This window comes from Pestalotiopsis fici (genome assembly GCF_000516985.1).
Source record: "Pestalotiopsis fici W106-1 unplaced genomic scaffold PFICI_Scf_1, whole genome shotgun sequence".
Classification (NCBI taxonomy): domain Eukaryota; kingdom Fungi; phylum Ascomycota; class Sordariomycetes; order Amphisphaeriales; family Sporocadaceae; genus Pestalotiopsis; species Pestalotiopsis fici.
Window position 1 is genome coordinate 3,302,375 of NW_006917091.1, and position 12,855 is coordinate 3,315,229.

General features: G+C 50.5%; 4 protein-coding genes across 4 annotated transcripts; 3 read left to right on the top strand and 1 right to left on the bottom strand.

Annotated features, from left to right (window-relative positions):
* Window positions 1-1,363: 1,363 nt before the first annotated feature.
* On the top strand, window positions 1,364-3,584 carry PFICI_01016 (uncharacterized protein; the record flags this gene model as incomplete). Its single annotated transcript, XM_007829597.1, has 5 exons — window positions 1,364-1,774; window positions 1,852-2,517; window positions 2,581-3,040; window positions 3,100-3,133; window positions 3,185-3,584. 5 exons carry the CDS (start codon window positions 1,364-1,366, stop codon window positions 3,582-3,584), a joined length of 1,971 nt encoding a protein of 656 aa, XP_007827788.1.
* A 484-nt stretch (window positions 3,585-4,068) lies between these two features.
* Window positions 4,069-7,443, bottom strand: PFICI_01017 (DNA mismatch repair protein MSH3; the record flags this gene model as incomplete). The annotated part of the gene is made up of 1 exon (XM_007829598.1): window positions 4,069-7,443. The coding sequence occupies one exon, from the start codon at window positions 7,441-7,443 to the stop codon at window positions 4,069-4,071; it is 3,375 nt and encodes a 1,124-aa protein (XP_007827789.1).
* A 1,531-nt stretch (window positions 7,444-8,974) lies between these two features.
* On the top strand, window positions 8,975-9,806 carry PFICI_01018 (Endo-1,4-beta-xylanase A; the record flags this gene model as incomplete). The annotated part of the gene is made up of 2 exons (XM_007829599.1): window positions 8,975-9,301; window positions 9,444-9,806. The coding sequence occupies 2 exons, from the start codon at window positions 8,975-8,977 to the stop codon at window positions 9,804-9,806; spliced, it is 690 nt and encodes a 229-aa protein (XP_007827790.1).
* Window positions 9,807-11,035: 1,229 nt separating this feature from the next.
* PFICI_01019 (uncharacterized protein) lies at window positions 11,036-12,584 on the top strand (the record flags this gene model as incomplete). Its single annotated transcript, XM_007829600.1, has 5 exons — window positions 11,036-11,332; window positions 11,399-11,662; window positions 11,756-11,909; window positions 11,972-12,313; window positions 12,406-12,584. 5 exons carry the CDS (start codon window positions 11,036-11,038, stop codon window positions 12,582-12,584), a joined length of 1,236 nt encoding a protein of 411 aa, XP_007827791.1.
* Between the last annotated feature and the right edge of the window lie 271 nt (window positions 12,585-12,855).

Sequence of the window (12,855 nt, forward strand, 5' to 3'; positions counted from 1 at the left end):
CCTTGTTTGAATATGAGCTCCTCGTTTGCATCCATACGTGCATGCAGCTACGAGCCTCATGCAATGGTGGGAGCGTCAATCAAAGCTACAAAGACTATGATTTGTCGTCACAGGTTCAGAGCCGTAATCGACTTTGTAGTGCCAGAAGCAAGTTGAGAACATTCTAGGGTGCCATGTTCATCGATTTGATCTGATTCAACAGCATTGTATTTGATCCGGGAATTTGGAGAAGGAGAGCGACGGAGGTTTCGCCCCTCAACAAAAATGCTTCTTGTACTTGCTGCACAACGACTTTTTGCCCATCTATCCAATCAACGGAGTGTCTACCTCATGAACGAGGGGACTCTGGCACAATTTCAGAAATGTATAGAGACAAGACTGTAACAGGCTGCATCGCAGATGGTAGAAATGGAACCAAGTGATAGATGCGTGGTGTAAGAATGTATGTTGTAAGTACTTCAAATCAAGGCAAATGTGTGGAATCGGACGATATGGCTACGTATGCGTGTAGATGACCTGGGTCATTGAACAATAGTCCTCATGCACCAAATGATATTTTACCCCCCGAATACTCAGAGAACAATACAATGAAAATGTGCGTGCTTGGAACAATCACGACTGGCGCTAGAATGAGAACAATGGACTTGAGAGTTGCAAGCCCGCTCACCTATATATCCAATTTCCAACAACCATTTGTTGTCTTTAATTTGCATTCTTTGCCATTGAAATTAACTTTCTTGATTCTAATCGGAGCTGATACCTGTGCCTTGCGCATTCAGACAGCTTTGGTTCAACCTGGTTACATGACCAAGTGGCTTGATGTCATTCGGGTCCATCTGGAGTAATCGTTTTGACACGGTATTATTCCAAAAGGTCGACCTGGCGGTGAGAGGCTCTGTCCGACTCGCTGTTTTCTCCATACTGGGTCTACGCGACTGCCCAAATCTTTCATCCTGTGAGCAGGGGCTCAACAACGCTCCTTCCCTCAACCTCAACCTCACCACCAAGTCGGAGGTCCTTCCTTCCCATCTTGGGGTTTGGGCGCGTAAGTTCTGATTTTTATTTACTTTGTTCTTTCCTCTTGACGTACCTTTCCTATTCTTTTCTCCTATAATTGACTTGTTTCCTGCCTTTTGTTATTATCGTCCCGTATCTGCCTGCCTTCCTCTTCTCGGCCACTGGTGTGAAGCAAGACTACCGACCTACTGCTTCATCGCACCGACCAGTTCATCCCTTCTTGGAGTTGTACATGCATCCAGTCTCACCCAAGTTTCCCTCTCACTTTCTCCTTGACTTCCAACTCGTCCCATCACTCGGTGCTTCCGATCAGCTGCGTCGAAGCCGACGCTGGTCCAACGACACCATGGACGACGACCATGCCGCGGCACGCAAGGCGGCAGTGACTGCAATCCAACCAATTCCTCTCATTTGCACCATCTGCCCCAAGACATCCAAGTTCTCCGATGTCTCTCATTTGCTCACTCATATCGCCTCCAAGGGCCATCTGTCCAACATGTTCAAGCTGGACATTGCCAAGGTCGCCGATCACGACGCCCAGCGCCGACTCGACGAGTACCAGGCCTGGTTCGATCGACACAACATTCGGGGACTCCTTCAGGATAGAAGCGAGAACAGGATTCAGAAAAGCAATGGTGGTCGTGGCCGCAGTGCTACGCGTGGAGGAAGCCAGTCCCTCAGCCTACGTGGCGGCGGACATGCATCAATGGTGAGTCGCAATAAGAAAGGAAAGGCTGCTGTGAAAAGAGACAATCGGGTAAGTCTGGATCCTCGCGAGTGATTGTGTTTGGAGTCAGCCGTTGCGTGCGTGGTCTAACTGGACAGTCGGGGCAGCGCCTTGTCGACAGTTCCATTCCGTCAACCTACGCAAGGGCTACCAGCTACAATCCCCAGGACGACCTCGACCCCGTCTCAGACTTTGCCGGTTTGCAACATGTGCATGCTCAACAACCATGGGAAGCCGCCCACGGCACTCAGCAGTGGACAACACATTTGCCTCCTTGGAACGGTGCTTACTTTGAACATGACTTCCAACAGGATCTTGACTTGATTGACGTTGATCTTCCTCTACCTGACGCAGATGAGGGAAACAACGATATTGAAGTTTCATCCGTGTATGAACCGTCCGAAGCTGAGGCCGAGGACGATGATGACGAGATCAACAGCAGCATTCCTCAGTCTGAAGACACTATGAACACGACAGTGCTCGAAGACGATGCTCCCGCCGCACCCCAGCTACGCGATGACGATGCGACTGAGCAGAAGCATTTTCGCAAGTATCTCAAGGGAGACATTTCCAAGCTTGAGGGTGTTGGTGGTTTTGATGCTGCACCCGAGGATCAACGCAAGAGGCGAAACCAGAAGAAGGACCCTTCTGTCCTAGTCCATATGGAGGCTAGCTCTCGAGCTGTTCGAACTGTCGAGCAGGTGACAGATCTGAACTTCAATCATGTTCGTTGGCGGGATGTCTACGATGAACCCTCCATTGCTGGAAGTGATGTATGTTGCCTTGGTCGTATCAGACCCCCGGATGTTGCCAATAGCTACTGACCCCCGCGAAAGGATGAAGATGAGGAATCCAAGCCACCGAAGAAGGCAAAGCGAAGCCCTGCAGCCAAGCCTCGCAGAAACACTGCCAGAGCAGCGCGTGCCTCCAAGATCAAAGTCGAGGAAACGACGTCTCGTGAATCGAGTGTTGCTCCAGCCACTCGCGTTACTCGCCGAATGACTCGTCAACGTGGTAGAGCCAGACAGCCGCGTCAGCCAGCCAAGGTTTCTACAGTCCACGCAACATCTCCAGAGCCTGTGGAACTCCCTGAGAACTCTTCAGTGAATTCTCTTGCTGCACAAGACTCGGCTCCATCCACAACATCCAACGGTACTTCCGTGTCTAGCTATCCACCATTGCAGGACGACGGATTGCCTCGAGAGGATGACGATCAAATGAGATGTGACGCTCTCACATATGATGTGTACAGAGCCGGTATGCCTAGTGGCAATATCGATTCACAGCCTGTCAAGGGTTGGTTTCCCTTCGATAAAATGGCAATGTATTCTTGCGGTGTCTAACCATTGCGCCAGAATCGGCCGATTACTTTGTGCCTCATCGTCGACAGTATGTCTGAACAATCCCCAATCGGTAGACAGCTTACTAATCTCTCTGCAGGCGTGATGGTCTCTCTCGGCTCGCACTGCGTTCTCTCAACACCAATGTCAATGTCCCGCTGCTGTCACCGACACCAGTCTTCAAGCGCCATGGACCTGCTCGTCTCTTCTCTGGCAAGGAGAATGAACATGGCACTTTTTCAGGAGACTCGCCTGCAGTCTTCAATCCATATATGCCTAGCTCTGATACTTTTGGAGAGGGCTCTTTCAATCCCTTGCGTGTACAGAACCAAGACAATCCCACCATTCGAGGTTACCCATGGGATGATAGTTCGAGGTCACTTGCAGCTGGTTTCCAACCTATCAGCAACTCTGGATTCAACTCTCTCAATGTGGGTGCGCAAGATCCAGCGCTCTATCGCGCCCCTACATATCAAAATGGTGGCGAGTACGGAATCTGATCTCAGCTTTATTCGATGTTTTCTTAAGGGGTATCCAGCATATCTCAGCTCCGTAATACGGGCCTCAGAACGGCAGGTGAGCAAATCCCAACATCTACAGACGATCTCTTGACTAACAAGTCCAGATATACATGCTTACCCTCTTTCCTTCTTTTCATTGGTGGAGTCTGGTTCTATTTCTTTTATCACCACTTCTTCTCGCAAGTCCCAGCAGCGAGGACTAAAACTTGGGAGAACATTGGGGCAATCTCATCAGAGCCCATTATATTGTGAAGCATTTTCAGAGTCATTGGGGAAGCAATGGCGACGGTTTGGGCATCTCTAATGCTAGACAAATGGGAGGGCATCATTTTTTTCACTCGGTAGAAAGGCGCCAAGCTGTATATTAGCATTTCACGCAGTCTTCTAGCCAAGTCAATCGCATATTTCTTTGCAACAATACGCTTTTGAAGGGATCGTGAAATGTACTCAGCTATGTATGGGTCTACAATTGTTCGATGCTCGAAATGAGGTGATCAAGCTGATCGACACCAGTGTCTAGCACATCCATTAATAGTTTTGCAGTGCCATTTAGCCGCCGCCCCTTGATTTCCTCTTCCAACTCTCTAGACCTTTTGGCTGCCACGTCCAAGACTTTGCCCGGAATCCGGGCCAGCCTTGCCACGTTTAGACCGTACGAGCGATGAGCAACGCCCTCGCCCACCTCATACAGGAAAGTGATCTCCTCATCCCCGTCCCAGTCATCAGCATCATTGGCGATTTCTCCACGTCTTGTGGCGGTAAATCGCATGTGCATGTTTCGAACCTTGCCACCTTTGATACCGTCGGCAACGAGGCTCAGATTCTGATAGTGGGTGATGAAGAGGGTCAGGCACCCAATGTCCTCGGCGACATGCTGCAGAACAGCTTGGGCAATGGCGGCGCCGTCGTGCGTGCTCGTACCGCGACCGAGCTCGTCGAGAATGACGAGGCTGCGGGGAGTAGCGGAGCGCAGGATCTGCGCCGTCTCATTGACCTCGACCATGAAGGTGGACTCGTGGCTAAAGATATTGTCGGATGCGCCCATGCGGGTGTAGATGCCGTCGCACGGGGTGAGGGACATGGCCTCGGCGGGCACAAAGGAGCCGATCTGCGCCATGAGGACGAGTAGTGCCACGGCGCGGACGTATGACGACTTGCCGCCCATGTTGGGGCCGGTGATGAGCTGGGCCGGTGACACGGGGGAGTCTGATGAAGTCTGAGGAGCCGAGGAGAGCGTCGTGGTGAAGGGGATGTACGACGTCATCAGAGTGTGCTCTGCAATAGGGTGCCGGCCAGAGGTGATGGTCACAGTCGGAGCAGAATCGGCTGGCAAGAAGACGGGTTTGCTGTAGCCTGGCAGGGCGGCAACCTTGGAGAGCGAGAGCAGACAGTCGAGGGTAGCCAGGGCCGACACAGCATCACGCAGAGGTTGATAGTCGGAAGCAATGGACGCAAGAAGTTCTGCAAAAGCCGCGTCACATGCAGCAGCAAGGGATTCCTTGTGTTGGTCGCGCTCGGTGATGAGTCGCACAACCTCTGGGGTATGGAAGCGACTGAGCTTCTTGGTGCCAGAAATCTTGACCCACGATGCCGGCACATGCTTCAAGTCTGTATTTGAGACCTCGATGAGGTACTCGATTCCTGCCACGGTGACATATGTGACTGGAGTTTTCTTGTTGAGCTTTTGTGCGGCGACTTTGCGATGAGCATCGAGTTCTTGCTCAACAGAGGCAATGCCAAGTTTGTGGTCGGTAATATCCTCTGTTTCCTCATTTTCACGAAAGAATGCATACTTGTCGTCCTTTCGGGCCGCCTCGGCATTGATCCGTTCCAGGTACGAAAGCACCATGGGCAGAATCTGCGGCAAAGAGAGGACAGCGCCGCTGATTGCCGACGAATCAAAGCCGCTGTCTGCTGCCGATTTGACTCGAGAAAACTCGGTCGAAATCTTTTGGAGTGCTTGAAGGGAAGCGAGAAGTTCGGGCCGAGAACACTTGCCATAGTATATCCTGATGAGGCTCCTCTCCAGGTCAGTCTTGGTGTTTATCAAGAGGTTCTCGAGCTGGTCCACACTAGGCGTCGACGCCTTTGCCAAAAGTTCTTCTACTGCAGCAACGCGCTCTTCCAACCGTGCTTGGTCCAGCAGTGGGCGGCCTATCCACTTTCGAAGCAGACGTTGCCCGAACCGTGTCTGGGTCTTGTCGAGTGCCCAGAACAGACTGCCTTTCTCTACATGGTCGGTCTGGTTCCGGTAAACCTCGAGACTCTCCAATGTGGTACCGTTGACCAACATGTGCGAGCGAGCGCTGAATGATGTAAAGTATTTCGTCAAGTCAAAGATATGTTCGAGACCGTAATCCTTCAGGTGATTAATCATGGACGATAGACAGATAGTCACAGGTTCTGGCAGTTTGAGCACCTTGTCCAGCAAAGCGCTTGCATGCTCATTACCTGCGGCGTTCTCCTTTAGTTTCCCGGCATAAAATTGTGTGACATGGGAATATGCTTCGGCAGCAATGGTCTTGGACTTGGAGATCCGTTCCACCCGACTTCTGTCGCCAAAGACATTGGTGCTACTCCCGGAGAGATGCTGGACTAGCTTGTCGGTAGCTTTTGTGAGTTCGCCAACAATGAGAAACTCGCATGGGGAGATGTGGAGTAGTCTTGTTTCAATCTCGTTCCTCATGAATCCATCCTCAAAGTTGTCGTATATGATATCGCCCGTAGCTGGTTGCACTGCAATGATGCCAACATCAACCTTTTCATCTGTACCCCAGCCCTTTGCTTTCGACTCTGTGATGCAGAGTAGGTAACCAGCTGCCGGTGCTCCCGAGTCTGATTGCTGTTCTAGCTCGCCGATCTCGTCCACATAAGTGCCCTTGGTGTAGACGTTGGTGAGTTTTCTGACGAATGGAGCGTTTCGGTTGTCGCCTGCCTTCTTCAGAGCAGCCGTTTCAATCTGCCTCACCACACCAACCTTGTGGCCGGCAGCAACCAGCCGCTTCACATGGACGGGCAATCTGTGGACCGGTATGCTGGCCGATGCAAAACGATCAAGATGAGCCTCAGAGGGATGTTCATCGTAGCGGAACTTGCCCGGTATGCACACAATGCTCAGCTCCTTGGCAGCTATCCGGGCGTCTTCGCCAAAGAATCTGAATTTGTATCCTACTTCCATCACCAGCAGAGTGTCCATGTTCTTCCTCTTGATGTCTAGGAATTGTATCTCCATTGGGGTAAGCTTTCCGGTCTTGGCGCCCTTCTTCTTGCCTTTCGGGGGCGGTGGTGGCTCGTCGTCTTCAACATCATCGGCGTCTTCGCCTTCGCCTCCTTGCGTTTCGTCCTCGGCCGAAAAGTTACGGCGCCGAAGCTGTGCCATGCTATCGGGCTTGCCTAGCTTCTTGACAAACTTTTGATGGAGGTCGGCTTTCCTTCGCTTCTCGACAGCATCTTCGTTCTCGGCAACTGCTTCCAGCGCAGCGCCGTCTTGGCTCGAGCCGTTGTATAGATACCGCTGCGTCCGCGCAATGGGCCCGGCATCCGTCTTGGTCACCACTGGTGACTTTTGAGGTGACTTTGAAAAGAAGGCGCTTTTGTCATTATCTTCGTCATTCTTGGAACGCTTCGTCGGGGTCTCATTTCCGTCGTCGGTATTTCGCTGTAGTGGTCGTTTCTTGGATCCCGTAGGCGTTTCCTTGTCTTTGTTTTCGTTTCCGTCACTGGCCGGCGAGCTCTGGCTCAGTGTTCGTTGGACGTGTGCATTCAAACCATTGACGCTCTTGGGAGTAAAGAAGCTAGTCAATGACTGCTGCTTCTTTTCCTTTGACGCACCAGCCATGGCAGATGACGGCTTGAGGGTCTGCTGAGACAACAGTGGTGGAATGTTCTGCTTGAATGCTCTCCTAGATTGGTTTCGTCATAAGTATCGTGACTTTTTGGAGAGAGCTCGGGCGGCGCGTCTGGGGCACTCATAGACGCGTTAATGGGCACTAGACCCTGATTGGTCTGTGCTGAAAGCCCCTAAAGTCGGCAGACAGGGGGACGGTTACTGGGGTCGCTCCAAGCAGTTGAGCCGCTGATGAGTCGCTTCAGCGTGATACGTACCTAAGATACAGTGTACACTAGGTATACTGGCATGACGATATTGACATTATCTACATTGCAATATCTACTATGTAGCCCCATCAATGACACATGCAACATCAAGTTCTCTCATCTGATGCTTTAATTACAAGTTGATTCAATATTCCCCTCGCTGATGAGAAGGCCACAACTTTCAAGGTCTTATCACTCTACCCTGTACGCGTCCTACGTGTCAACCTGGTGCAGCCTGCTCATTGGTAGCTTTATGAAAAGAAGCAAGTTCACAGCTTCACCATCGCGTACGGAGAGTCAATTCCGTAAGCCGTCGAGGCCTGTTATGGTCTCGGACAGATGGCCTTGTGGGACTTGATGGGTCCTTTGAGCTCAAGACTGATTATCGCCAAGTTGATGGCATCATGGCACCATAAAGTATTGCCAAGAAGCTCATGTCCCGTTTTGCTCTTGCCTCGATGATATCTTTCCTCGAGTCACGAACAACTATGGGATGATTCGTATACCAAGTCGTATCGCTTCGTCTCACAATTACCATATCGTTCCATCCGGCTCGACGAATCGGTACTCATGAGTGGCGATTCTATTTTTGGTTGTCAGTTTGTCTGGATGATATTCACTTCTGCTTGCCACCGGTCACGGGAAGTCCGAGAACATGCTATGCTATCCGCTTGTCCGACCCAAATCAAAACATTTAGCAGTGACGTGAGGATACGGGCAGAATGACAAACTCCTGCGGTAGAGGAGCCGAGGCGACTGACTTTAACATCATACCCCAGCTTGTCAGAAGCCAAGCCCACGTTTAGATCAGCCGGAATGCAGTAGTCAAATCGTCAATGAAGCTATCATGGGTCATGCTTGCGATGCTACCGCCTTCGGAGCCAACCCATCACCAACCGGTACACGAAAAAGTACGCCCAGCTCATTTTAACCGCCGGCTAATTGAATAGTCTCCCGTGCCGTCACCATAGATCGCCGCGTCTTCCAGATCCGGTAAGTTTTACCCCACAAAATCACTATATCCTTCACGAGCAATTGGGGATTGGCCGCTGTTGGATATGCGCTATAGCCACAGAACCTGGTTATACTCCTGCACCTTACCGCAGTTTGATATTGACATGCAAACAATAAGTGAGCCGATTGAGTATGAGGCAACTTCTCTGGGCAGGGGTCGTTGATGTTGCATATAACTACGTTGGTGTTCTCAGCACATCGATCATCTCGAAATCTGTGTGCATCACTACCTACATTCCTACAACTCGTTCACGACCATCATGGTTTCTGCTTCCAAATTCTTCCTCGCCTGTGCGGCAGTTGTCGGTGTCTTGGCCGCCCCGTTCGCTGAGCTCGAAGCCCTCGATGGCCTTCACGAGAAGATCGAACAGCGAGCTGTCTCACCTGGCACTGGCACCAACAACGGATTCTTCTACTCATTTTGGACTGATGGTGGAGGCAGTGTGACCTACAACAACGGAGCTGGCGGTTCCTACGATGTACAGTGGTCAAGCGTCAACAACTTTGTTGCCGGAAAGGGATGGAACCCCGGTGCCTCTCGCGTCATTAGCTACAATGGCACTTGGAATGGTGCCAGCGTGAACAGCGTAAGTGATACAGCTTGGAACCACATCCATCTCGGGCCTTTTTTTTTACCTCATACCGTGAAGGCCGCCGAAAGATAGTCGCTTGGAGAAAGGTGGAAAAGGGGCAACAGAGAATCGTGTTTGCTGACTCCTGAGTCTTCAGTACCTGTCTGTCTACGGCTGGACCAAGAACCCTCTCATCGAATACTACATTGTCGAGGCGTACGGCACGTACAACCCCGGCTCAGCCGCTCAGAAGAAGGGCTCAGTCACCAGCGACGGCGGTACCTATGACATCTATCAGACCACGCGTACCAACCAGCCTTCCATCATTGGCACTGCAACGTTCCAGCAGTTTTGGTCTGTCCGCACCAGCAAGCGTGTCGGAGGCACCGTCACGGTCCAGAACCATTTCGACGCCTGGAAGCAGTACGGTCTCACTCTTGGCAGTCACGACTACCAGATTGTGGCGACCGAGGGCTACCAAAGCAGTGGTAGCGCGTCAATCACCGTACAGGGACCATAAGCGGGCTGCTCGTCGTGTGATGGAGGTTTTCAATTCCCAGTGAAGCTGACGAGCAAGTCTCTCGAAGCTCAACTCACGTTTCCGCGACTCCACTTCAATCACGTCGCGAACAAGTTCATAGTTCAAAGTACTATTGACTCAATATCATTTCAATAAATTCAGCCATGACCCTTGGTTGCCTGCCTTGCTCAAAACCACATCCGAGAATGCGGGACATGTGATAGAAACTCATACTTGGACATATTGAGGATGGAGTTCATGGATTTTGCTTGCTACCAGAGGTCGATCTGCATTTTAGGCCGAATAATCCGACTGGGTGGCCACGTAATACCATCAAGGAATGGTTCAGCCTCATGACGTTTAAACGCCAACTGTACAACCAAGATCCGAGTACAAACATTGATAGAAGGAAATTGTCCGAGACCGTTCAGCCGCCATGCTTGGGAGTTGGTAGTTAAAATTGGATCTCACTCAAACAAAATACTCAGTGGTGAACTATGGCTTGTGCAGATTTGCTTTGGTTACAGTGATGATCTGGATGATGAATGGCAACACTTTATTTCCATCACGAATCTGAGAAAATATAATTCAAGGAGATCAATATACACAACCACAGTCGTCGATTTGTGTTTTGCGATTAAGAGTCAACTAACCTAGAGTACTTGCAGAATGTTGCTGCTTGTCATTTCAATTATTCAGCGATCAAAGTCGCTTTTCAATCTCGCTACTCCGATCATATATTGGTGCAACAGGACTTAAGACAGACGTGCTCGCCCTCAAAGATGGTTTGGACAATTATCGTTATGCGCACCGCTTAACCGGGTCCAGTATTGTCGCACATGGATTCAGCCACAAGCTTCTCTTGGTATCGTGGTTGTTAATATCTTGGTGCTAAAATGAGGTTTATTGAAATTATGCTGCAAGGGTACATTGATTGTTCCCACGAAGACCAATTGAGACGTCGAAGCGGAATATGATCACATGCAACGTTTTTCCCTCTCGAATTTATGAATACTTTTTTGATTATGTGATATTCAACACCTAAGACGTATTTCAAAATCACATATAAAGCACAATAGCATCAACTAAAGAAAAGTTAATGTGCTCAGACATAACAAATCGTATGAATATCGATCCCATCTCCTTCTTTACCAGCCAGCAACCGTCTGAATAAGACAAAGAGAGTATTGATTAAGAACTCAATTATATTTTCAAGACAGACCAGTATCATGAAATTTCCAACCATACCTCTAACTGCCGCGCTGACGTTGGTTTCCGCAAAGGCGCCGCTCCACGCCCGCGACGACGGTACAGACATTCCAAACAACTATGTCGTGACGCTCAAGCAATCCCTCGACACTACAAAAGTCAACAAGTTCTACAAATCCCTCAGAGCCACGAGCTTTGGAAAGCCTCCGGGCACTGGTTATCGCGGCATCATCAATTCGTTTGACAATGTCGAGTACAGCGCCGTTCATATCGAATGTGATGACAAGGTCATTGATGCTATTCGAAACAACCCGTCCGTACGTGTAACCATTACTCAACACTGGAAGAAACAACGAAGGAACAGCTACTTAATTTGAATATAGGTGGAATCTGTTTACCAGGATGGATACGTGTATGGTCAGCGTGTCATCCCAGCGCCAGAAGTCGAACCCAGGGATGACCAGATCCAGACTACACCACCATGGGGACTAAGCCGGATATCGCATCGTGAAGCCGGGACGACAAACTATATCAGTCAAAAGAGTTTGCGCACATATCTCTACTGCCTTGACACTGGTGTCCGGATCACGCACAAGGAGTTTGGAGGTCGTGCGATTTGGGGAGCCAATTTTATCGACAACTCACCGGTATAAAGTTCCTTGTTGAGCGCCAGAGCCCCAAAATCCTTCTGGGCTTGACCAAGCTCTTCGATTGTCCATCTACTAATGTCACAATTCCAGAACACGGACGAGAATGGCCATGGAACGCACACTTGCGCTACAGCGGCAGGTAATACAGTCGGCGTAGACAATACCACCACTCCCATCGCTGTCAAATGTCTCGACAAGAATTCTAGTGGGACATGGTCTGGTATCCTGGCAGCCATCGACTGGGGTGAGCATGCTCTAATCAATTTTTTATGGACGACGTCGACATGCTGACACGTATAAACAAAGCCGTCGGCGACGCCAAAGCCCGCAAGGCCATCACACGCTCCGTCATCAACATGTCGATAGGTGGAACAACATTTCAGCCCTTGGACGACCTCGTGAGCAACGCCACGGCCTCGGGCATGAGCATTATCGTCGCGGCCTCCAACTACGGCGCGGACGCATCGGGCTACTCTCCTGCCCGAGCGCCCGGCGCCATCACCGTGGCCGCCGTCGACCAGGGAGACGCCCGGCCGCCGTGGTCCAACTACGGAACCAATGTCGCCGTGTTTGCACCCGGGGTGGACATTTATAGTGCCTGGTTCACGGGCGATGGGGCTTATGCCACGGAAAGCGGGACTAGTATGGGTATGTTCCTTTCGTTGACTCCATCTCTGAATCTTCCTTCATCGGCCACGCCTGAGGCTTGGGTATGCTAAGATGTCTGGTCAATTTTATAGCTGCGCCGCATGTTGCCGGACTTGCCGTCTATCTTATGTCGCGCGAAGGAATAACGGGCCCTACCGCGGTCAGGCAGCGGCTGTTGAAGCTGGCCACGACTGGAAAGGTGAAGGATGGCGGCAATGGGAGCCCAAACGTGATCGCTTTCAATGGAGGAGCCGACTCCTGGCAGTTTTAATCTTCAAGCGGCACATGAAAGTGCCGGCAGGGTGGAAGCGAGAAACTTGATCTTTTAATACTGTACAACGATCCATTGCATGGATTATATTTCTCTAATACACTAAAGACGTCATTTTGAGATATATTACACTGCTTGATCTTGCATGTGCCTTGGGAAACATGTGGATGTCCACGTGGAAATGCCCCCCTACACAGTACTAGATAGGTACCCGACTTACATACGTTTTTGGCAAATATGACTTGCACAAGTCACAGCGGTGCAAAAAGCC